Here is a 26,784-nt window from a genome sequence, read left to right as displayed (position 1 = left end):
TAATATCCTTCCTAACTTGCATTAGCAAGTTCCTTTTCTCAGCAGAGTGCATTCCCCTTTACACAGCAGAAAACACAGTTGCAAACTCATGTGAGTTTCTTAAGACAATACGCAATTCAATCTGGCTTGTCCAGACTGAAATGTGTTCTAATATTTTCCTGGTAAGACCCCTTGAATCCCTCCTAAAAGAATAAAGACACCACAGTCTTACAATCAGGCAGAGCACAGTGTGATCCCTGAAGGCAGGCTTAAGGCTTAAAGTTACAAGCATACACAAACAGGTTTACCCCGTATGTGGGTTGACCTAGTGACTGCAGTTAGCAGTCCGGGAAGTTTGCAGGAGGAAAGGAAGATGGAAAAGAGGGAGAGTGGAAGCATGCCTTGGCCTTTTACCAGGTCTGGAAAGGTCATGCCCACCCACTAGTCACATACAAGGAAGGATGCTCCAGGCCAGGAGGAACAGGAAGTTTTTGACTTGCTGGACCAAACATTCCCTTGCACATCCACTCTAGCAAAACAAGGAATGTTGTATTTGACTGCTCCCAGTGGATTACATCCCACAGAAGCATGCAAACACCTCCCCTGCAATGACACGTTCACTGCCTTGATATCTGAGCCTAATATTTGTTACTGAGTGCTGGGCAGGCTTAGGAAACTTCTGAACTTCTGGGTAAGCATGAACTATGAAAGAAGCCTCATGTTTACAAGGCTTCTTCTTCTAAAGTAACATACAGTAAAACTCAAGAGACTCGACCTCACCTCCACGCTCTCCAAAGATGCTGAACGTCTTAGCTGACTTTTCCCATTTGCCTTTGCTTGCTGCTCCTGTAAATACTTGGGAGTTTCCAGACTTGCGCCCTGCAGTTCCGGCCTCGTCCGGCGGCCGTACCACTTGGCCCCATGGATGTATTTAGGCTCGACTTCATCCGGAACAGCTAAGAGTTGAAAACACAATTGTAGATCAGGATCACCAGTCTGATTGCAGCTCTGCTCTACAGCATACTTAAGCTTAGTGGTCAATAGCGCACTGCAAACAAAGGAACTTGAAAGCAGTAAATCCAAAACAAGTAATCTTTTAGCACCCTCCACTCTTCACCCACCTGGTTCCAGGTAACTGCTCTCATCATCTGAAAGACCAAGACTGATGCTTGAGGACAATATGGTCACAAAGCCTTCCTTAAACTCTTCAAAGTTAACCTAGGAGTGGACGGACAAGACATTGTTAAGTCAGGTGTATACCAGGAATGAAGTTCAGTTCTTGTTTCTGCGTTATACTGAGTCAGACCATTGGTCCACATAGCTTGATATTGTCTACACTGGCAGGAAGTGGCTCCCCAGGGTGCCATGCAGGGGACACTTCCAGCACTACCTCAAGATGTCAGGGATTGGACCTGGCATCTTCTGTCTGCTAAGCAGATGCCCGACCAGCAAGCCATGGCTCTTCACTTTTGCCAATCCATCTTAAAAAGATCTGGTGGTAAACAGGGCAGCACTGAATCCCAGCAAAATCTTGTTCTTGTTCAGTTACTCCGGAACCTACCCCTACTGGAGGACGTTGCTAATGTTTGATGAGGTCTCAAAGACCAAATTTAATTCACCTGACGGGAACTGATATTCATCAGGTTTGGGGAATGAGCAATGCACCCATGCATTTTGCATCACTGCCCTGGCACTCTGGTTTTAAAGAGAGGCACCAGCATGAATGCAATACTTCAGATGCTAGCTGCCTAAAAGGAGACTGCTGATTGCTAAGCTCTTACAGACTCCACCACTAGAAAATGTACCGTTCCAGGGCACTGTAGCTTGGGCACCAATGTGGCAAGCCAAAGTGTTTATTTGGTCTGGCTTTTGATTCACCAAGGTGTTTTAAGATGCCCCCTGAACAATAAGTACACAAGTGTACTTTCAAAGGGTAATTCTCCTTTGAAAATGAGTAGATAGTTAACGGGATCAAATTAGAATGTTGACGAGCTTCAGCAGTTATGGCAGGGGTGAAAATGTGTGTGTGTGTGTGTGTGTGTGCTGTGTGTGTTTCATAAAAAGATAGCAAGGTGGAGTACAACATATAAGGATAAAATTAGCAAAATATACATAAAACCACCCTTAAATGTTTACTATACTAAGATATCATCCCATAAACAAACCTTTAAAAAAATGCTCTATAGGTCTGGGGTTGAGATTTCAATTTTTCACACCAGAAATATACATGCATTCTATTAACAAGCATTCTGAGATACTAGAATTTCCATGTTCTTTCTATTAAACGTTTTGACTATTGCAATCAGTCACCCTTATCTTTCTTATTCTTTACAGTAAGAAAGAGAAGTCACTATATTTTTGCACTTGGGAGACTGAGAATATTTGATTGGCAGAAACCTTTGCAGGATCATTTGTAAGAATGGGAACAATACCCTCAGTCAGTTCAAAAGTGCAGCTTTTGTTAACAGAGAACATGCTTCCAGCTTCTTGCAAGTTCCATTAATCCAGGTCCCAATTTAGAAAAGACAGGCAACAATTTATAACTCTCTGCTGAAAACCCAGCAAGGATGCCCATGAATTCTCTTACATAGGAAATTAGTTTGAACTTTAGAAAGCTAGTCACATAAAACAAAAGAACAAAAAGAGCTTTGCTTCTACACCAAAAGATTTGGGCTACGTAACTGGCTTGGAGGATTGAGAATAAATACAGCAGTGAGCTGCAGTCAAACCATTTCTCCTCTTCTCCAATAATACAAGGGGAGGAGACTGGAAGGTGCTACTTAACAGCACACCAGAATTTGCCTTTGTGTCCAAATGCAATAAACTATGGATTGTCCATAAACTAAGATTCTAAGCCATCCTGGATTGGGAATGAGCAGCAGTGAGCCAGGACATTTGGAGATCCTGGTTTGTATGCAAGTTATATTTTGACCAAACCAAGGTTTAGTGTACTTGGACACAAAGAAGTGGAAGCTTCTGATCTCCACACACACACACACACAAAAACATGCTTTGGAAGATTGTCTTAATGCAACCAACAGCTACCAGGTAACATTTTCTGTTGAAGACGAAGACTACTCCATACTTCTGTAGGATAGTTCTGTATTAGGATAGTTCTGTATTCTCTTGGTTGCATTCAGACAATCATGTGACCGTCACCTCTAGGCTTGATTATTGTAACTCGCTCTATGCGGGACTGCCCTTGAAGCTGACCCAGAAAACTCCAGCGGGTGCAGAATGCCGCAGTGAGGCTCCTTATGGGGTCCTTGCCGTGGGATCACATTCATCCAGTGCTTTACCAGCTGCACTGGCTCCCAGTGGAGTACAGGGTTAGGTTTAAGGTGCTTTAAAACCCTATGTGGCCTAGGACCCTCACACCTATGGGACTCCTGGAATACCCTGCGGAGGACCTTAAGGTCCATAAATAACAACCTGAGCCTCAAGGAGGTTAGATTGGTCTCAACTAGGGCCAGGGCCTTTTCAGCACTGGCCCTGACTTGGTGGAACGCTCCATCACAAGATACCAGGGCCCTGCGGGATTTGACATCTTTTTGCAGGGCCTGCAAGACAGAGCTGTTCCGCTTGGCCTTCAGCTTAGACTCACTCTGACCCCTTATATGGGATTTGGTAGCAGAGGTAGCAGGGCAGCAGTTGAAGGAGCAAAAAGGGTTTTCTTGTGTGTGTGTGTGTGTTTCTTTGTGGCTGATTAGCTGTTCTCCCTGTGCAAAGGTCAGAGGGGGCAGGGTTTCTGTTGAGGCAGGGGATTAGCTGTGGGAGGAGCTTATCAGAGCTTGCAGGGCAGCGGCATTTGATCCATCTTTTAGATTTAGGGGAGCTAGTCTCAAACGTTTGTTGGGGGAGACCTAGTTTTTTTTTCTTGTGGGGGGAGTTATTTGTCCTGTCTTCTCGCTTTTTATGATGGAGGACCACTGTAGCCACCCCCAACGACACGTTCTCAAGATGGAGGGGGAGGGAACAGCTGCAGTCGCCTGCGGTTCCTGCGCAATGTTTGCCATCTTGCCAAAGGTTGCAGGCAGCTTTACCTGCAGCAATTGCATGTTGATTGCCCTCTTAAAAGACAAAGTCCAGCAACTGGAGGAACGTGTAGCTACGCTCCAAAGAATTAGAGATCTGGAGCTCTTCTTGGAAGCAACAGAGCACACCGTCTCCACCAAGGAGGAGACAGGGGACTCCCCTGAGAAGGAGGCTAGTTCATCAACACAGGAGCCAGATATATGGAGAAACGTGACTCAAAGAAGTAGGAGGCCCAGGGTTCGTTCTGATAGTTTAGAAATACACAATCGCTTTGAGGTCCTCTCCCCTAGCATGGAAGACGAAGAGCAGACTCCATCTGAGGATCTCTCCCTCATTTCAGTCGATCAGGTATATGAAGACGAGCAGCAAAGTCAGTCCTCAGGGAATGTGCAGGCGACCCTGGAACGGACAGCTCATGGAAGAACCCCGACCAAACCTAAGAGGAGGCGTGTAGTGGTGATAGGGGATTCCCTACTGAGGGGAACAGAAGCAGTGATCTGTGGGCCTGACAAGATGTCTCGGGAAGTGTGCTGTCTCCCCGGGGCTAAGATCCAAGATGTAACTGAACAACTGCAAGGAATCATAAAACCCACTGACAAATACCCCTTCCTCTTGGTTCATGTGGGAACCAATGACACTGCAATCAATAGCCTCCAGAAGATCAAAAGAGACTACGAGGCTCTGGGCAGGAAATTGAAGCAATTAAATGCACAAATTGTCATCTCATCTGTCCTCCCAGTTGAACGACGTGGCCCAGGGAGAGAGGGAAAAATAGTGGAAGTGAACAGCTGGCTTCGCAAATGGTGTAAACAGGAACGGTTTGGATTCTTAGATCACGGACTGCAGTTTCTTGAAGATGGACTTCTGGCAAGCGATGGGCTGCACCTCACAACAGTTGGGAGAAATGTTTTTGCCAAAAATCTCAGAAACCTCATCAGGAGGGCTTTAAACTGACTAATGTGGGGGAGGGAGACAGTGCTCCTGAAGGTAGGAGTCTATCAATTGATGAAGATGATCATCCAAATGTCATAGACCAAATGGAGCAAACAGCACGCAGACCTAGTGGTGGGAGGAAAAAATCCTTAAATAAGAGACATGGGGGAATGATTAATGGACTTCAATGTCTGTACACTAATGCGCAAAGCATGGGAAATAAACAAGATGAGCTTGAGCTCTTGGTACAGCAAACTAAATATGACATAATAGGCATCACTGAAACCTGGTGGGATAAGTCCCACGATTGGAATGTAATAATGGGGGGATACAATCTATTTCGGAGAAACAGACCAGACAAGAAAGGAGGAGGAGTGGCGTTATATGTCAGGGATGTGTATACCTGTGAAGAGATCCAAGATTTAGAACCTCAAAGCCAAAGTGAGAGCATTTGGGTAAAAATTAAGGGAGAGAAGAATAACAGAGACCTCACTGTGGGAGTTTACTATAGACCAAGCCAAACGGAGGACATAGATGATGCCTTCCTGGAACAGATGGCCAAGCATGCAAAAGGAAGGGAGATAGTAGTAATGGGGGACTTCAATTACCCGGATATTTGTTGGATGTCAAACTCAGCCAAGAGCATAAGGTCAAACAGATTCCTCACTGGCCTTGCAGACAACTTCATTGTCCAGAAAGTGGGAGAAGCAACAAGAGGAACAGCCATTTTAGATCTGGTCCTAACCAATGTTGATGAGCTGGTTAGTGGGGTAGAAGTGGAAGGATCATTAGGCACGAGTGATCATGCTCTTCTGAAGTTTACTATACAGCGGAAAGGAGCAGCCAAGCATACTAGGACTCAATTTCTTGACTTTAAGAAAGCCAACTTCATAAAACTTAGGGAAGTGCTGGGTGAGATCCCATGGACAGTAATACTAAAAGGAAAGGGAGTTCATGATGGCTGGGAGTTTGTTAAGAGGGAGATAGTAAAAGCACAATGTCAGGCAATACCAATGAGACGGAAACATGGAAGGTGCCTAAAGAAGCCAGGGTGGCTATCTAAAGAACTTTTAACTGAGTTAAGATTAAAAAAGGATGTGTACAAAAAATGGAAAAGGGGGGAAACCACCAAAGAGGAATTCAAACAAATAGCCAGCACGTGTAGACACAAAGTCAGAAAAGCTAAAGCACAGAATGAACTCAGGCTTGCTAGAGAGGTTAAAAGCAACAAAAAAGGCTTTTATGGGTATGTTCGTAGCAAAAGGAAGAACAAAGAAACAGTGGGGTCACTCAGAGGAGAAGATGGTGAAATGCAAACAGGGGACACAGAAAGGGCTGAACTCCTCAATGCCTTCTTTGCCTCAGTCTTCTCCGATAAAGAAAACAATGCCCAACCTGAAGAATTTGGAGCACATGATTCAGCAAAGGAAACACAGCCCAGAATAACTAAGGAGATAGTACAAGAATACTTGGCTAGTTTAGATGTATTCAAGTCTCCAGGGCCAGATGAACTGCATCCAAGAGTATTAAAAGAACTGGCAGATGTGCTCTCAGAATCACTGGCAGTCATCTTTGAGAATTCCTGGAGAACAGGCGAAGTCCCGGCAGACTGGAGGAGGGCAAATGTTGTCCCTATTTTCAAAAAGGGGAAAAGAGAGGACCCAAATAATTACCGCCCAGTCAGTCTGACATCAATACCAGGGAAGATTCTGGAGCAGATCATTAAGAAAACGGTCTGTGAGCACCTAGAAAGGAATGCTGTGATCACCAATAGTCAGCATGGATTTCTGAGAAATAAGTCATGTCAGACTAACCTGATCTCGTTTTTTGACAGAATTACAAGCCTGGTAGATGAAGGGAACTCAGTGGATATAGCCTACCTTGATTTCAGTAAGGCATTTGACAAGGTGCCCCATGATATTCTTGTAAAGAAGCTGGTAAAATGCGGTCTTGACTATGCTACCACTCAGTGGATTTGTAACTGGCTGACTGACCGAACCCAAAGGGTGCTCATCAATGGTTCCTCTTCATCCTGGAGAAGAGTGACTAGTGGGGTGCCACAGGGTTCTGTCTTGGGCCCAGTCTTATTCAACATCTTTATCAACGACTTGGATGATGGACTCAAGGGCATCCTGATCAAATTTGCAGATGACACCAAACTGGGAGGGGTGGCTAACACCCCAGAGGACAGGATCACACTTCAAAACGACCTTGACAGATTAGAAAACTGGGCCAAAACAAACAAAATGAATTTTAACAGGGAGAAATGTAAAGTATTGCACTTGGGCAAAAAAAATGAGAGGCACAAATACAAGATGGGTGACACCTGGCTTGAGAGCAGTACATGTGAAAAGGATCTAGGAGTCTTGGTTGACCACAAACTTGACATGAGCCAACAGTGTGACGCGGCAGCTAAAAAAGCCAATGCAATTCTGGGCCTCATCAATAGGAGTATAGCATCTAGATCAAGGGAAGTAATAGTGCTACTGTATTCTGCTCTGGTCAGACCTCACCTGGAGTACTGTGTCCAGTTCTGGGCACCACAGTTCAAGAAGGACACTGACAAACTGGAACGTGTCCAGAGGAGGGCAACCAAAATGGTCAAAGGCCTGGAAACGATGCCTTATGAGGAACGGCTAAGGGAGCTGGGCATGTTTAGCCTGGAGAAGAGGAGGTTAAGGGGTGATATGATAGCCATGTTCAAATATATAAAAGGATGTCACATAGAGGAGGGAGAAAGGTTGTTTTCTGCTGCTCCAGAGAAGCGGACACGGAGCAATGGAGCCAAACTACAAGAAAGAAGATTCCACCTAAACATTAGGAAGAACTTCCTGACAGTAAGAGCTGTTCGACAGTGGAATTTGCTGCCAAGGAGTGTGGTGGAGTCTCCTACTTTGGAGGTCTTTAAGCAGAGGCTTGACAACCATATGTCAGGAGTGCTCTGATGGTGTTTCCTGCTTGGCAGGGGGTTGGACTCAATGGCCCTTGTGGTCTCTTCCAACTCTATGATTCTATGATTCTATGATTCTATATGAATTTTCCCTTGGCTTTTTTTTTGTTGGTCCATGTAGGACCAGCATGGATAGCTGGCTCGGGTGAATATCTGATGTTTCCTCCCTTTATGGTCTTGATTTATGGGCTACTACTAAAATGAGACTGGGGACATGTGTGGCGCTGTGGGTTAAACCACAGAGCCTAGGACTTGCCGATCAGAAGGTCGGCGGTTCGAATCCCCGCGACCGGGTGAGCTCCCGTTGCTCGGTCCCTGCTCCTGCCAACCTAGCAGTTCGAAAGCACGTCAAAGTGCAAGTAGATAAATATGAACCGCTCCGGCGGGAAGGTAAACGGCGTTTCCGTGTGCTGCTTTGGTTCGCCAGAAGTGGCTTAGTCATGCTGGCCACATGACCCGGAAGCTGTATGCCGGCTCCCTCGGCCAGTAAAGCGAGATAAGTGCCGCAACCCCAGAGTCGGCCACGACTGGACTTAATCATCAGGGGTCCCTTTACCTTTTACTAAAATGAGGCTGCATTTTAAGCCGTATTTTAATTAACTGTTTTTCCCCCTATTACGTTTTATTGTAATTTATATTTGGTGTTAGCCACCCTGAGCTCAGCCCTGGCCAGGGAGGGCGGGGGATAAATAATTTATTATTATTATTAATCTTCCAAAGCATGTTGTTTTTTGGTGGAGATAAGAAGCTTCTGTGACCATCTAGGTCAGTCCCTTGTAGGCACCTACAAAGTGCTGTCCTTGTAAGGTGCTAGTTGTTGCAGAACCAAACAGCATGAATCTACCACCACTATTTTGAGACACTGCTTTCTGGGACTTGGAAAAGAAAGATCTGAAGGGATGACTGGTCAGTAGGCAACAGGGATGTGAACTCTAAAGGAGTCAGGATCCCCCTAATCACATCCTAGGCGCATAGCTGTCAACTTACAGATTTGAAAATAAGGGACCAGCAGCCTTGGAAATAAGGAACCAGCAGCCTTGGAAATAAGGGATCAGCAGCCAAAATAAGGGATTTTCAGAGCACAGGTATGTTCGACTTCTGAGCCCCTCCGAGCCAAAGGCAGAAAGCCCAGCCAGTAGCCAAACGAAGCCTCAAGCGGTGGTTCCCACAGCGCAGCAACCCGGCAAAGGGGATGCAGCAAGGAAAACCACCGTCACCTCTCCACTGGGAAGCACTGAGCAAAGGCGAGTCCCCAGGCAACGCGGCTGATTTGATCGGCACAAATCATGCAAGCTCCATCCCCCAGTCATTCTTAGACTCCTTATTGGGTGAGCAATGCAGCCAAGCAACACAGTTGGAGCCTCCCTCCTCCCAGGCAGGCAGGCAGGGAGGGAGGGAGAGGAGCTACTTCCTTTGAAACCTGGGAAATTTAAGGGACATCATCAATAAGGGACAGCAGCGGGACACGGCACTGGGATAAGGGACTTTCCCGCCAAATAAGGGACGGTTGACAGCTATGCCTAGGCATTGCAAAGGCTTTGCAAGTGGGAGAGAAGAACAAGCCATGCCCAAAGCGGGACAGTTAAAAAAAATGACACAAGAGGGAAGTTTAGGTCACATTCCATAATGTCCATCGGAAAATGAGTGGGACAGGGTTTATTTAGGTTTCCCTGAAAAGCGCAGGGATGGCATCCTATCCCACTTCAACACAGACATGTCGAGTGGTGCAATTTTGGGGGGGAAATATGCCTGTAGGCTTGCCTTTAGGAGGCACCAATGGGATTTAAAAGTGTTCAGGGCCAGACAGGAAGGATGAAGAGTGGCCAGCTGAGAATTCCATGCACGGATGGGAACAACTGGTGGGGAAGGGCCGGGAGACAAGATTGCTATTTTAAACCGTTATGAGAGAAGTGCTCCTTCACAATATTCAGGCGCTGAGGCTTTGGGCCTACTTACCCTGGCAAAGAGATTATTTCCCAAGAGGTTATCCAGGAGTAGGGGTAGCTGCCTTTCCAGGTGTAACTTGCGGCATAGCTCGGTCAGCTCTTCCTTGTCCAAATACCCGGTGCCTGTGGCATTGCAACTGTTGAACACGTCCTTCAGCTGGGACACATATTTGTTCTCTTCCTCACCCATCCCATAGTATAAGACTCAGCCTAAAACAAGTCAGCTGGAAAAGAGAGGAAGGAAAGAGAAGTGGAAATATGAGAGTCAACATTCCCAGTAAGCACTGATATCAAACATTCAACCACCATTCTTTTCTCCCTTTGCATTTTGTAGAACTAGGACTTTTCTTCTCTCTCTCTCTCTCTTTCCCCCTTTTAAGCGCCTAAATTTAAAATATGGTATTTGAGCAGGTTAGGGGTAGCCAACATGGCGTTCTCAAATGTGCTTGGGCTACAGTTCTCATTATTTCTGATCACTGGCTGCGCTGCCTGGTACTGATGACAAGGATCAATGGCTGTTAACAGCCCAGCACAGTGGTAAAAAGCACCAAAGAAGAAATTCCAGGTTCAAAGCTGAACAAAATGTGAGCTCACTCAAATAATAATAATAATAATAATAATAATAATAATAATAATAATTTATTTATTTATTTATACCCTGCCCATCTGGCTGAGTTTCCCCAGCCACTCTGGGCGGCTCCCAATCGAGTGTTAAAAACAATACAGCATTAAATATTAAAAAACTTCCCTAAACAGGGCTGCCTTCAGATGTCTTTTAAAGATAAGATAGCTGCTTATTCGCTTCACATCTGAAGGGAGGGCACTCCACAGGGCAGGCACCACTACCAAGAAGGCCCTCTGTCTGGTTCCCTGTAACCTCACTTCTCGCAATGAGGGAACCGCCAGAAGGCCCTCGGTGCTGGATCTCAGAATTGCCCAACCTAGCACCCTTCTGATGTTGTCAGACGTTTTTGTTCCAATAGTCAAGAAGCTTTGATCCTTGGCTTCAGGGAGCTTCTACCCCAAGGATGGGGAACACATGGCCATCCACATATTGCTCCCAACAGCACCAGCCCGGATAACCAATGATCAGGAGGTGATGGGAACCTTAGTCCTACAACATCTGGAAGATACTAGGTTTGGTGAGGCTGGTCCACACTGATTGGCAGCAGCCCTTAGGGATTCAGCCAGCAGTCTTGTCAAGCCCTACTGAAGATCTGGGGACTGACCCTGGAGCGCTTCCGCATGCAAAGGATGTGCTCTACCACTGAGGTACAGTCCATCCCCAAACTCAGTTGTGCAGACTGGCTACCGCTATCAGTTTTCCAACGCCATAACCGTGTTGGAACCATAACCATAACCGCCTAAAGCAGATTAGCCACCACAATTTTCTATCCAAAGCTCCTTTCTCCGCCCAATTCCAGCACTAACTCCAGAAAGCAGAAACACATACTCAACTTCTTTACAGAGTAGTTACGCTCCAACTGTGTTGTGGGATTGAGTTTATAAAAAAAAAGTTTTGAGTATCCCGTGATGCAGGTTTTCCTTCTATTCTTCTTCCATTCACTTCTGCCTTCCTGTATATTTGATGGTTTCTTTGTTCAGTGCATGATGGTTGGATGCATAAAACTCCAACCATAAAGAATCCGTAGTTTTTAACTGGAGGAAAGTTTGCAGTGGATTTGAAGTGACAATTCTAACTTCTCACAACACACTTCTCTACCCAGTGAGCACCACGCTGCTGGGGTATGTTCAGTCAACAGCTTCCCATGAAGTGCCTCTTGCCCAACTGGTGGGAAACAGAAAGGGAGGCTTTGGGCAGGCTGCGGTAGCAGAGGAGAGGCTGAAGGCTGGATCCGTCCCATAGTTCCCCACCCTTGCTAGGGGAATCTCAGGAGGAAGAACCCAATCTCCTTAAAGAATGTAAGACTGTAAGCAGAGTCTCCTGGATCAGGCCAGTGGCCCATCTACGTCCAGCATCCTGTTCTCACAGTGGCCACTCACATGCCTGTGGTAAACCCACAAGCAGGATTCGATCGGAAGAGCACTACCCCCTCCTGATGTCACCTCAAAACATGGAGGGCAGAACACAGCCCTCTAGAAGCCTTCAAAGGCCTTCTTCCTACATGAACTCCTTCCAAATTTCCTTTCACTGGAGGGAGGCGGGGAGAAAATATTGTGTTTCTAAACCTCTTTTAAAGGGATGTGGGTGGCACTGTGGGTTAAACCACAGAGCCTAGGACTTGCCAATCAGAAGGTCGGTGGTTCGAATCCCCGTGACGGGGTGAGCTCCCATTGCTCGGTCCCTGCTCCTGCCAACCTAGCAGTTCGAAAGCACGCCAAAGTGCAAGTAGATAAATAGGTATCACTCTGGTGGGAGGGTAAACCGTGTTTCCGTGTGCTGCTCTGGTTCACCAGAAGCGGCTTAGTCATGCTGGCCACATGACCCGGAAGCTGTACGCCGGCTCCCTCGGCCAATAAAGCGAGATAAGTGCCGCAACCCCAGAGTCGGCCACGACTGGACCTAATGGTCAGGGGTCCCTTTACCTTTACCTTTAAACCTCTTTTAAAAAGCCTAACAGTCAGCTCAGGTTAAATTTATTGCACAGACCTAAAAACCAAAGGGAAAATTTGTGTTGTAACTTGCAGCCCATGTACCAGAGAACACCCCCCAGGGGAGACTTGACTGTAACATTTTAAGGGTCAGTCAGCATTATACTGTAGATCAAACAGCTGGAGAGAGATGGCTGGAGAGAGTGATTTCTACATCAAGAGAAACAGCAGAATGGCCTGAAATTAATACAACGGGGCGAAGATTCAATCATTTATGTAAACAAACCCAGCTTCCTACCACATACCTCTTTTTGAGTGTCCAGAGGAGCTGGCCTCTCACCCGCTGCTCTGAGCAACACCCACGCCAGGGCACGTTGCTGATCTGTGAGATTTGTGTTGTTTTAGGTGGTCAGTTCCTTGAGCATTCACGGCATGGCACAAATCATTACGTAAGAGTGGAATGTTGACAGCTTGTAGATAGAAAGAGAGCGAGGGGGTATAAAAGTCTGGGGTTTGCCTCAATGTTGTATCCTTTTGAAATGAACTAATTGACCATGGTGGTGGTGGTTGTTTAAGAAGTACAGCATGCCGTGCATCCATTTCTATCCAACAAAGTAGCTTTGGAGGAGAGGGAGAGCTAGTGAGAAAATGGAAACTAGACAGCCTCCTTCCTCCATCACCAAACTCCTTGAAGACAGATTTTCATTTGGCACAGCCAAGAATTTCCGTTCTGGAAGCATTCTTGGCTACACCAGCAGCTGGAACTAAGAGGAATTAAGTCTGTCTTTAAGCCAAGCCAAACTGCACTTCTGGCACAAAGATGCTTATCAGACAATCCTTACCGTCTCATGGCCAAACCAGCCAGACGTAAGAACGTGGATCTCTTGTCCCCAGTCTCCTGCTGCTGATTCCACCCCACCCACGCCCCGAAGAAGTGGGCAAAAAACAAACCTGTTTTAAGATTCATGTAGGAAGAACTGACCGAGCTCTAAGCAGTGGGCAAGTTTTTTTCCATCCCTTTGAATAGCAGGCTCTTGACATGTTTTCAGGGGGAATTCCACCATGGAGATCATGGCTGCTCCCTCAGCTACATTCTCCTAAATTTTAATCTGCATTTACTTTTCTGAGATTCAAACAAAATAATAATAATGATATAACTTCTATAGCAGCCAGAGAAGCAGAAGCTTCCCCAAAAGAATCTCATTTTGCAAGGGTATGCCCAGCTCTAGGTCCCGTTTGAAGGCAACTGTGGGATGGATGGACCACTGACCTCACCAAGTACAGTTGGTTTTGCATTCTTAATTCTACTGTTGCATAAGGCTGACATTGATTTCATCGAGAGTTCCAGTAGTGGCTCAGGCAGTAGTATCTGGACCAGGAGATGTCTCCTGAAGTTCATTCTCCACATTAGTGACCTAGAGGAATGTCTTGGGTGTGCCATGCCAGTTATACTGAGTTTTAACGTAGGGCCTGTATTTAGCACAACACAACTATTTATAATGGAAACTTCTGCGGCACCAACTGCTTCAGTGTCCTGCACCGGTCAAGCACGCAGCCACCTGCTCTTGTGAGACCCCACTGTTGCTGGAGCTTAATTGAGCTGGAGGCAAAGAGCAAATAATGGAGGATTCTGGATAAAAAAAACCCCTATCAACAGGATAAGCAGAAAAACAGCATCTGCATACGAGTTTCATTTATATGCAAGCGCTAATGTTAATTTCACAAATTGAATATGCAGGTGGAAAAAACGAATTATGTAGCGGCGGGGTTAGCAAATGTAATTCTGGTGCATGGTAATGAGCTTAGAGAATGACCTCAGCAACTCCCAAGGGCTCATGGTTTAAATTTCGTTTTAAAAATCAGGCAGATAGGATCTTCTAAGCATCTGCCTGGAAAATAATATGGAGAATCTTCCTGTCCTCTCTCTCAGCTGCAAGCAAAACTAATACAGTGGTACCTTGGGTTAAGTACTTAATTCGTTCCAGAGGTCCGTTCTTAACCTGAAACTGTTCTTAACCTGAAGCACCACTTTAGCTAATGGGGCCTCCTGCTGCCGCTGCGCTGCCAGAGCACGAATTCTGTTCTCATCCTGAAGCAAAGTTCTTAACCTGAAGCACTATTTCTGGGTTAGCAGAGTCTGTAACCTGAAGCGTATGTAACCTGAAGCGTATGTAACCCGAGGTACCACTGTATCGTAACAAACTCCAGTAACTGTAAGTATGGAACACTTCATCCAAGACAACATCTCCACGTTCGTTCTGAAGGCTGGGAAGACGCATTATCAGGCTTTTAAGTTTTAAACAAAAATCTCTCCAAGTTTTTGATGCATTTTATCTTCTGGAGCAGTGCCCATGGACAACCTGCCTACAAAGACATCCCCAAAATCTGGCCACAAAGCAGGTGCAGGGAATGCTCACACTCCAGCAAAAGCAATGCAGCCATGACCACACACACTAAGATACCTTTTTGCTGCTTGTGCTACCTGCCTCAAACCCTCGGTGTGTTAGGGACTTCCCCTGCATGTGAAGACAGGCTCCCGTGGATTGAGCGGACACGATAGCAGGTCCAATGGTCAAGAAGATGGTTTCTGCATGTGCTGTAGAGGGAAGTGAGGGGCAGATGGGGCTCATCAACCTTGGAAACTAGCCCATCTAGGAGAAGGAAACTATGACCCTAAACCTCCATTGCCTTGCAGGTTATCTTCGGGAGAAGAAAAGACTAAGGAGTAAAGCCTGTTCCAGAGTGGAGTCCCTAAGATGGTTGGATGGTGCCTTGTACGCCTCTTTCCAGCAACTCCTGCAGCCAAACTGGTGCTAAACCTTGCTCTGCTTTCCTTTGAACCACATCAGTGAGGCTGAGAGTGGGTCTTGTCGTCTGGGCATCCCCGGACCGCCTTACACAATGCCCAAGCTTTCGTCACGGGGAAGTCACTTTGGTGCTGCTAACCCAGCAGTTTGACTTTCCCTCCTGAGGCACACTTCATTGTCTCTCAAGACAGATGGATGCCAGCAACAGGCTACCTGTACTTGCACATGATTATTAAACTAAAGGCAAGGAGGAAAGCTTCTTTGCAGATGCATCCGATTGGTCTTAGTTGAATGGGATCTTGTTTATGCCAGCAAGACTGACACACACCATAACAATTGAGGGCAGGCACTGAGACAACACACAACCTTCTGCAAAACAAAACAAAGCACAAGAGCCACTTTCCTAATATTACCTGAACACCATGGTGTCCCAATAGAAGTGGACATTGCAAGAGGCAGTGGAGTTTCTCATGGATGGTGCAATATGCATGTCCAACAAAAGGTTGAAAGTGCTCCACATTGCTCTTTAAGTCACAGGTGCAAGCTATGGATGTAAAACATAGAGGGACCCTGGGACCAATGCCATTCTAGTAGCCAGGGCTTTAAGAAAGCACCTGGTACAGATTTAACTGGGGTTAGAGGAAGGCAGACAGACTGGCTTTCACAACAGAAAGCCCTTTAAGTAGATACTAAGGTTATCTTCTCTTCTTGAGTCTTACCCTCAGTCGCCCAGATCAACTTTTCCTGTTATTTGCCACCCGTCTTTCCGGTCTTCTGTAAGCTCCTTGTTATCCCACAATCCATTAGGCTTCTACCAATCCCACCCTAGCTATCCTCTTATCTTCCACTCTTGTCTCCTACTGTATTAAACATATGCTCTGCATCTTGCTATTGTAACCTGCTATTTATTGTTTATCCTCTCACTCCTATCGTTTATTTTTGTTTAAACTTTGCCTTTTCACCATAGGGTCTTCAAGGAAGCTTACATTATCAATGACTAGCAAACTTGTAGCCACGTTGCTCAGGAATTCTAAAAATGCCCCCCCCCTGCCCAAAATCAGTGCAGTTTTGAAATCAGTTGTTAAAATCTGTGCAGTTCAGAAAGGTTCAACCGCCATCTTGAATCAAAACGGTATCCAACTGTATCCAAACGTAGAAGAAAACCTGCTCCTTGATTCTCAGGAACCATCATGCAAAATTTGGTTAAATCATAAGAGATGTGGAAATGCATAGCAAATAAACAAAATACTTTCCAAAATACATAGTAGATAAAAACTATTTTTTCGAACGGAATGAAAATTCAAAACCTACAACTAAAAAATTGCAAGAAATAAACAAATTTAGCAGCAGTGTTTTAACACCCCTTCTTTTGCTTAGTACAAATGCTAAAACTGACCTTAAGTGTTTATCAATTACTGTCTATGAGTCCCTCAGTCCAATACAGAGACATGATTTACACAAAACATTTCATCCTCTTTCAGACTTGTTTTGACTGTCCCACAACCTGAAGCCCTCCAGATGTTTTGGACTATAACCCCCATCAGATCCAGCCATAGTCCAAAACATCTGGATGGCACCAGGTCGGGGGAAGCTGTGCTGTACTAATAATTAACACACTTCCTACAATCATTTCCTACCTTAGGGGCGAAAAAGGTCCTTCCTACACCGTTCTTTTCTATGTTTAAAATTTGCTACAGAGTGCTTACAGACAAAATGTGAGTCACAGCACATTTCCATTCCCCCCCCCCAACATACCATATTATGCATCTGGAACACAAATTAAAAACATACTGATCAACAAATCAAAGGTTCCGTCTGTTCTGTTTTCTTGTTCACTCTCCATCCCAACGCTTTAGATAGACTGTCTGCCTTTTCATATATTTTAAAGATGACTATGTCCATCTTTATCACACAGACATTTGACCACTAACTTTTTAATTGCAGTGTTGTATTTGAAATATTGTTTGAATTAGCAGGGCTAATCAGTGCTTTGAATAGACAACTCTTGATGCAACCATGTAGAACCAGTTCCTATCCCCCCAAAAAAGCTTAATCCCGGAAAACAGATGGCATGTTTGAATAAAATGCATTGAGTGCAAGGCCACAATAGGATCACTATCCCATATGCTCCAAAGACCCCTATTTACCGGGGACAGAATCTATGTGCTGCTACCTGTCCCTGGTAAATCCCTGTCCCTATTTTTTCCTTTGAGCAATATTAATGATTTGCTTTCAGCACGAGATACTAGATTTCTCACTTTTCATGGCTCAGCTCCTTCTTCAGAGGCTCTACAGAAGGATGGAGAACTTGGGAGCCCTCTATAATTTGTTTGGATTACAACCACCATTATCTCTTGCCATTGGCAGCGCAGACTGGGACTGATCCAACCACATTTGAAGAGCCAAAAGGTTCCCGAGCCGTGCTCTTGAAGACAGCTCTCCAAGGAGGACAAAGGAGGCACCTTGTCTGAACATAGGAAGAGCTTGCAGGATCAGACCAATAGCCCATCTAGTCCAGCATCCTGTTTTCACAGTGTTCAACCAGATGCCTTTGGGAAACACACAAGCAAGACCTGAGGACAACAGCACTGTCTGGAGGTACTGCTTTCAAATATGTATTTAATGTGCAAAGCAAAAAATAAGATTACACAGAAGTGAACGTTATTTGAGACAGCCTTCTACTGAACCGGGTTTTCTTAAAGTAAAAGCCACTATGGGTAGAGCCAATGTTAGAAATACTCCAAGGACACTCATAGAAATTAATGGACATGGCTAACTTAGGTCCATTAGTTTCAACAGTCAACTGAACAAAACATTACTTCCTTGGTTTCCAATAATCAAACTACTCCATGCAACACGACGGCACACAGAAAAGCAGATTGCTCATGCACAGGACTTTGTATAGCTGAAATCCTCAGCTAATTCACTTCAGAACCTTATGAACACATTATTTTTATGAGCCTAAGCCTGGGACAATTGATTGAAGATCACATCATATTTCTCTCACTAGCAAAACCAAAACACAGCCACAAAGCTTGGTCAAAACAGACTCCAAGTTAGCTGTCATGAAGTCTTTTCTGCTGGCAGACATTTGTATTATAGTTTTGACTTGTGTCCCTGCCAAATGTTCCTGCTTATAAAAACTTTGTCTCATCGGATCCAACTCAGAAGAGCCCAGAAATTTAAATATCACTGCATTTGAACTCAACTGCGAATAATACAATGTCATCCCATTGTTGAGATTAATCAACAATGCAGAAGGAAGGTCTAAGTTTTTCAACTCCCTCACATCAAATACACATTTGGGTTAAAAAATTGAATATGAAGAATGTTCTTGTGGCAGTGAGATTCTCACTCGCTTCAGCGAAAACAAGGAAATCACTTTCACAAACTTGGAAAAGCTCCTTCTCATTGGCTAGAGATGTAGCCCAAAATGTGGGAAGACACTGAACACCCACCAATTATTTATAAAATCTTAATATCCCGACTTTCACTTCAGTTGATGTCCTAGAGTAGCTTACAATTACATTTAAAACATATATATAATCAAAATCACAACTAAAAAAAACTAAAAACAGCAGCAGACTAAAATTTCAACTAAAAGCAATTAAAGCCATTTGCCTGGCATTGGGGAAAAAAATATTTTAAGAGAACAGCAAGGAGACCACTTGAGAGTTCCACAAACAGAGGGCAACAGCTGGAAAGGTTATTTTTCTAGTGAACATCTGCCTCGCTTTAGAAGGCAGGAGCGTCAAGGGAAGGGCCTCAGAACATTATCTTAGCACACAGGCAGGTTATTGGGAAACTAAAATAATTATTTGCAAGAGGCACACAAAAAAACCCGGACCCATTTTTAACATACAAGGACCCCATTTGCTCCATTATCTCACACCCATTAGCACCAAGCCACTTCACAATGAATATGGATGTTGTTACTACCTAGGACCATGCCACTTCTATCAGAAGACCCAAGACCCTGGGTCACTGAGAAGGGTGAAGGGGCTCCCCCACAAGAGTGCAATAGCTATTCAAGTTTTTTCTTCCTTCTATTTCCTTCCTAATGAATCTTATCTTTAGATTATAACCCTTGTGCCCATTTCTAATTTTTTGTACAACGAGCCTAGCAAATTTAGAGGCTTCAATTCTGTTTCCCTTAAAGGAATTGTTTTGCAAGCAGGAATGTAGTGAGGTGAATTTACAACCTCTTAAATAAATCTTCTTGGCAGATTGAAACTGACACCAAATTAATTGTGTATTAAGAAATAATGTTCTCCCTCAAAAGTCTAAGCTCCAAAAATTAAAGTACTTGTGAAAGAGAGAAATTTGGCAGACCACACACAGCTATTCATTTTTAATCATTTAAATGTAAGCATAATTTCTGCATTCTTCCTACAACTTTCAAGAATAAAACTCATTTCTACAATACTGTTGAGTCTTTCTTTCAGATGGGGCTGAACCAGTGGCAAATGTCCAATTGCCTGGGTAAGTCAATTTTTGACACAAATATCTAGGAATCTGAAATATTTTCCTAGACTTTTTCTATGTTTGTTATCATTTACCTTTACATTTTTATGTTCCTGCGTTGTCTCAGTTACACAGACAAACTGAAATTTTGGTAAGAGTCTTTAGCTTTTCCTGATCACGCTGGCATTAAAAGTTCAACAGAAAAATAATAATAATAATTTAAAAAATCACAACAAATGTTTTTTAAAGGTACTGTTTTTCTACAGTTTAATACTGAATACACCCACAAGCAGACAACTGAACCCTGACGCAAGTCCTTAATCTTCCCGTCACCTCAAAATTGATATATCTGAAAGGGTGAATCCTGCATTCTTAAAAGGTAACGAAAAATGTAATTTAAATTCGGCTGTTTCATTATTCTGTGGTTAGTCTTTCAGTTGTACCTGCCCATTGGACTTGTATGATAGACTTTAAAAAGAAATTGGTCTATACATACACATATATAACTTGAAAGCGATCCAGATCTCTTTAATTTCTAGCCATCTATTCATCTTCTGAAAAGCATACAATTTATTTACACTTTGCATTTATATGCAATAATCAGGAGTATTTCCCTGCCCCAGGAGGGGATGCTAGGGATTCAACCTGAGACCTTCTGCTCTAAGCCCTGAGCTACGCCCTTCTCCACAAGGTATACCAGGCTGCAGACTGAGCAACCCCTTACAAAATGAGCCAAGGTTATAAGAATGCTCAGAATCAGACAATGCAAAGTTGTTGTTTTTCCCAAAGTCACACTCTCTGGGGATGGGGGGAGCTGTAAAATCTCATTACAGTTATATTGTTACAGACAGACCACAATGCTTTCACACTGACTGCATTCAAGGTTGATGAATGACATCAGTCATAATAAGGAGTAGATTATCAAAGGGTAGAATAAGCCTTCCCCCACAAGGGCATAAATTGACACAAGGAGACATGAGCTTCCTTCTCAAGCCTCTACACAAAACAGAAAGGAATTATTATCTCAACTGGGCTTGCCTGCTCCCACTCATCACAAACCTGGCAGCTTTCTAACATCTCTTGAGAGTTTGTTCTGGGGCATTTATTACAACATTTATACCTTGCCTTTCCACTCTTGAGTTCTCAAGGTAGATCAAAATAAACATTAAAATGTTTAAATTAATTAAAAGCGTAAAAAGTACGTCAACACTGAAAATGAAAGCAACACAGAATACATGCACACACAGAGATGCACTGCAATCCTAACCCCGTTTACTTGGAAGTAAGCCCCACTGAATTCAAGAGGACTTCTAAGTTGACATAGTTAAAGTGTGCTGTAAACACCAACATGCGTTCATATACAAAAACCGTCTTAACTTGGCGCTGGAAACTATAATACACCAGTAAAACTATGAGGCACAGGGTGCCCTCATTGGGCAGGGAATTCCATAATCTGGGCAATCTCTCCTTTTCCCATCAGCTGTGGCTCAGCTGGTGGCAGGACACAAAGCAGGCCCAGCTGAGCACATGGGACAGGTAGGACCATGTCTATCTGCTAAATGAGCAACGATAACACAGATATCTGATGATATATGGGCTGCAATGTGGAAAAGCCTATACTGTAACAAATCTGTAACACATCACCACAATAATTAATAATTATTATTATTATTATTATTATTATTATTATTATTATTATTATTATTATTATTATTATTTATACCCCACCCATCTGGCTGGGCTTCCCCAGCCACTGTGGGCGGCCTCCAACAAAATCTGAAAATACATTCTCAACCATTTCTGGTATATCTTTGTCTGTGCATGGATCTCATAAATTGATGGCATAACTGTCTATTAAACCTCTAGTGCAAAATAAAACTAATTTTCCTCCTGGCATTTGTGATTTATAAGAAACCAAGGTCCTTAACGGTAAAGTGCAAAAGGCACATATAGATCTTAACCTGTTAGTTATACTCCACGGGTCAGAGCTGCCAAATAATACAAAATGAGGGGTTACTTTACAATTAAGATCAAGGTATGACAAATTATAGATGTGTTTGTTCAACAATTTTAAGTCGACAAAATATGTCAGCATAAAATATAGTTTAATATGGCCTTCTATTGCTGTATACTTCTATCCCAAACACAAAGCTGAGTTCAGTGCTGGAAAATTCTAAAATCCTGTGGTTAAATCCTGTTACAAGACTTTTGATTGTCTTCACCCTAAGGTGCTATAAGTGTACTCCTTAAAATTGCAAAGTGTGAACTGGGACAACAACAGCTCATCTTATTCCCCCCCCCCCATTCAATATTTACTTAATTATATGCTTTTTTGAGAACCTTGAAGCCTGCCAACAGGCCGGTTTTCTTTTCAAAACAAAAAACCCACCATTAATAGACTTGGCTTCATGCCTGGGACAAAGCGGAGCTCCGTGGGTCAACTGATGTTTGTCTTTCTTACACTTGGAAAGATACAAACCATTTGGCTAGTGGAAACTTGCTGCAACGAAACTTTGAAAATCCTTGCTCATAGCTGAGGTACAGCCTTATTCTGATTTGAAGATGGAGGCATGCTTTAACTCTTGCAACCCCCAAAGCTTTGCTTTTACAGTAAGAAATGCATGGTGGTGATTTGTTCTGTCAGAAGCACCCGTCTTCCAGAATAATATGACGAAACTCCCAAGGGCACACAAGAGCTTGCATTGAGGCTAAAATGTCACTCAGGATTCCTTGGAAGAACAGCAAGACACAAGTGTAATTAAACACAAGATGCTGCTTTATACTGAGTTAGCCTTGGTCCAGCTCAGTATTGTCTCAGTTTCAGGCAGGGAATATCTCTTAGCCCTACCTACAGGTGTTCAGAATTGAATCTGAAGCCTTCTGAAATTGAGCAGATCTTCTGGCACTGAGTGATGACCCTTTCCCTGATACTTTGGATTGGGCATCTAGAAAAAAGTAGGTAAAGGCCACATATCCTTCAATATGGATATCCAACAGTCCTCTGGTCACTCCTAGAACAATATTTTCTCCTTTGGGCACGGGAAAACAATAAGGAACAGGGCAGAGCAAGTCTCATAGGCCCTAAGGGAGCCTTCATCAACCAGGTGCCTTGCAGATGTGTTGGGCTACATCTGTCCCACCCAGCACATCCTGAGGGCAGAGGATGCTCAAATAGTTAGCTGTTGTTAGTTTACACTTGTCTAGGACTAACAGAGCAATCCTAACCATGTCACTTTAAGTTCCTTTTTTAAAAAAGCAACTGACTAATGAAATTAACAGCACTGCTACTCCTACGTAAGTCATATTGAGTTCAATGGAGCTTACACCCAGGTAAGCAGGGTTAGGACAGCTACCTAAACCAGTTTAAATTTCAACTGCAGTGTAAATAGGTCACAGCTGATGAATGGGGAGAGGGAACTGAAAGGGGGTAAGCTGGGAAATTTTGCCTTAAATTTGATGGAAGAGATGGATGGCCAAATTCCTCCTACACCCCAAACACCCTCCATACAAGAAGATATAATAGAGGAGGAGTTTATACTATAAAAACCAGACAAAACAACAGCTGGTGTTCCTTGCAACCTACTTCTCTTTAAAAACAGAGAAGGTGCGGAGACCAGATTTCAAAATAAAGTTTTGGTTGCTTTTAGGACCAGGCTCTTCATATGATAGCACAAGCGGCACATTTGGTGAGGAAGGAAACACCAGGTACATGAGAAAGGAGAGGGATTTCAAGGCAGGTCCCAGCCAGTTTGGAGAGCTGGAGGGAAGAAATGTGGAAAGAGTATCGACAAAAGGTCACCCCACAGAGAAAAGCGGGCGGGGGAAGACCTCTTAGAAGCACAACCTCCCTGGCTGGTGAGGAAACTCGGATTTTAAAAGACCAACGGCAAAAAAGCTGGTCTCAAGAAGCAGCAGCCACGCCAAGAAAGATTCGTACAGAAGTTGAAACGCAGATATAAGAACAGGGTGGTTCATCCTTGCAGTCGCCCATCCACAAAATGTAAACACACGCGATGCATGCTTCAGTTGAGATTCCTGCATCGCAGGGGGCTGGACTAGACGACCCTCGGTCCCCTTCCAAGTCTATGGTTCTGGGAGACAATCTGCCGCCCAAGTTGCAGAGCCAGGATCAACTCCCCTCACAAAACTCCCTGGCTTCCCTTGTCCCAGAAGATAATTTGAGGGCGGAGAAGATAATTTGAGGGGCGGTGGGGGGGCTCCACAGAAGCCAGAGTCAACCTAAGGAGCAAAGGTGGGGCGGTGGGCGTCTCAGCGGTACCCACCTCTCTCCTCCGGCCGCTTCTCTCCCTTCTACCACCCGCGCCGCGTCCGCAGCATCTCCCTTGCAGAAAACGACCTTCCGCCGCTCGCGGCCCCTTTGTGTCCCCTCGGCCAATGCCAGCGTGCTCTGCTTCCCTTTCTCCCGAGGCTGCCGCCGATGCTCCTCCCTTGAGGACGTCCACGCTGCTCCGGCTCGCAGGCGATTTTCCCCTTGCAGCCTCCCCAGCCCGCTCCGCCCACCTCGGATTCCTTTCAGGAGCAGACGCGGCGCGCAACGGCTCTCCTGCGCGCTCCTCTTCCTAGGCGGGGGACCGACCTCTCGGCGAGGGCTGCGCCTCTAGGGGACGAGCGGAGCGCACCGCTCTCGCCCTCTTCTCCTCCTGCTGCCGGGCTCACTTCCAGCGTGTCTTCATGGGCTTTCTGGCCTCCTCTGCTGGCTTGGAGGAGCCGGCAGGTGCCCTGGCTGCAGGGCTGCGGAAGCCAAGCAGAGAACAGGGGAAGCGGCTCTGGGGGACGCCACCGCCGGCCAGCAAGTGCCGGGGCGACCTGGGCATTATGGCGCCCCACCAGATATTTATTATTATTTTCACAATCATTTGGGTACAGCTTAGGGCCCCACACTCTTGCGGGCCCCCCCAAAAATTGAAAGGGGAAAAAAACCCTGGAATTACATTTCTAAAATATAAGATTAAAAAGAAAATAAAACCTACATACAGCAACAGTGTTTTGTATTGTGTAGGCTCCTGTTTGTTGTGTGCAAATGGCTTTAGATACCTATTAGGTCCATAAATTACCATATAGCATATATTCAACACAAAAAGCTGACAATTTGTTGTTGGCAAAGGACAGCTGGACATATAAAGGGCCCCATTACTTTCAGTAGCTTAGCATGGGTAGGCAAACTAAGGCTCAGGGACCGTATCCGGCCCAATTGCCTTCTAAATCCAGCCCATGGACGGTCCGGGAATCAGCGTGTTTTTACATGAGTAGAACGTGTGCTCCCTAACTTCTTTCATCTAAATGGTTAAGAAGTGCTTCCTTCGTTCCGCATGATAAAGGCTGAATCACTGCTATCTGTCCCCATCTCCCCCGCTCCCCATTTCTGAGAGTCACAAATATAGCATGACCAAGTGCGACTAATGTGTCTGACAGAAAACAGACTCAGATGCAATGTTTTTTAATAAATAAAAATATTTAGCTGAGGGCAGATGAAGGTTGGTGGGGCATTTGCCCTAATGGACAGGCCTCTGCCAAGTTTCAAAGGGTATGCAAAACCAACCAGATACTTTCCCCTCCTGCAGTTATTATGTGCAGAAAACTCGTTTACAGCATAGCAATGTTATATGCGTAACATTTTTTCCTGCAAACACCCCTTTACTAAGGGGCACAAATTTTAATATAAGCATGAGTGTTCTGTTCACATAGCTGTGTTTTTGCATTATTTTATATGAAGAACAGAAAGCTATCCAACTGAAACACTTGGGACCTCCACTGGCATGCAGTGAGCTAGCAGTTACACAGAGCATGAAAAGTAAATGCAAACACTGCACCAAAGACTATCACAACGGGCCAGCCAACCAGTTGAGAAATTGACACAGTTGAGAAAATCCAGAATTGCTGAGGTTAAAGTGTCTGTCAAGAGGCTGCTTGGTTGGACAATGGACATAATAAATGTTGTTGGAGTATATTTTGTAAACCTGGAAACATTGCAGCAGTGAGCACTTTATAGCCTCTATTTGCTCTTGGGTACCCAAGAATCCATTGTAGTTCTTATGTGTAGTTCTTATGTGTTTCCCAAACAACTGGCATTGCTTCTCAGCCAAACTGACTAAGATCAAGTGTCAGTATCTATTATTATCAGTGCAATATCTGGTATGTCTGCTACTTGTGGACTGTTCGTCTTAAATATATTTTTGGAACTGGGAGATAGAATAGGAACTTGTTCCATTCGCTCCCTGCATCAACTGGGTATTGCAGTATTCCAGGAATAGTGCACCACAATATTTCTGGTTCAAAATTAGACAAAACTAGTTATGCAGGAAAAGAGGCGGCATTGGGAGCAGACCATCAGGCACCTGAGGAAACTTTATTCTGATTGCCTGGCAAGGAGGAATGGCAGTAGGGATGAAGAACTTAGGATTCAGCTGCCACTTTGGGGGCTTCTGGTGCCTGAGGCAGCTGCTTCAGTCCACCTAATGGCTGAGGCAGCTCTGGCTATATCTCACTCACAGCAGCCTGGCCACACACATAAGCTCAGACATTTGCTAGTCTTCTACTGCTGTGCACACTCCAAGTTCATGGTCATCCGTAGGAGATGCATCAAGCAACCTGGGTGCCTGTTCAAGTCAACAGTGCCTAATCTGCTCGGGAGGTAGACGGGTCTCTGCAGTGCAGTTGACCCACTCAGCCACAAATCCCTAGTGAATCCTAGACCTCCACTGCCGGAAGAAACTGTCTAATGGTAAGAGCTGTTTAACAATGAAACAGACTGCCTCAGGAGTTCATGGGCTCACCTTCACTGGAGGTATTTAAGCAGAGAATCGATAGCCATTTGTCAGGGATGCTGTAGTTGCAAGATTCCTGCATTTGCTGTGCTCTCTAGTGTCAGAAAGCCACCCCTGCTCTCACATTTGAGACACTGCAGCTGAAACGATAAACTGTAATTTATCAATTTATTATATATTTAACGAAATGAACAAATACTGTTCTCTTGGCTTTAAAACCAGTTAAAGGTATAATATGTACCCAGCCTTACTGCACAAAGCACATTCACACACACACACACACACACACACACACACACACAAGAATCCTGGGAATTGTAGCTCTGTGGTGA

The 26,784-nt window shown here is 44.6% G+C and overlaps 1 protein-coding gene across 3 annotated transcripts in view; it reads right to left on the bottom strand.

The window, feature by feature from the left end:
• Positions 1-24,172, bottom strand: part of NINL (ninein like) — a 58,552-nt gene extending 34,380 nt beyond the window's left edge. Inside the window, exons 1-4 of one of the 3 annotated variants that reach the window (XM_081188420.1) lie at positions 23,951-24,172; positions 9,854-10,053; positions 1,101-1,197; positions 760-935 (exon numbers count right to left, since the gene is read on the bottom strand). In XM_081188420.1, the coding sequence (XP_081044546.1) occupies positions 760-935; positions 1,101-1,197; positions 9,854-10,033 (453 nt within the window). In that variant the 5' untranslated portion in view covers positions 10,034-10,053; positions 23,951-24,172. Of the gene's footprint in view, positions 1-759; positions 936-1,100; positions 1,198-9,853; positions 10,054-11,301; positions 11,580-12,701; positions 12,718-23,950 lie in introns of those variants that run through there. The other 2 variants (XM_081188422.1, XM_081188421.1) reach the window with 2 other exon arrangements.
• Positions 24,173-26,784: the final 2,612 nt, after the last annotated feature.

This window comes from Podarcis bocagei, assembly GCF_964188305.1.
Source record: "Podarcis bocagei genome assembly, chromosome: 3".
Classification (NCBI taxonomy): Eukaryota; Metazoa; Chordata; class Lepidosauria; order Squamata; family Lacertidae; genus Podarcis; species Podarcis bocagei.
This window is presented reverse-complemented; position numbering and strand designations above follow the sequence as displayed.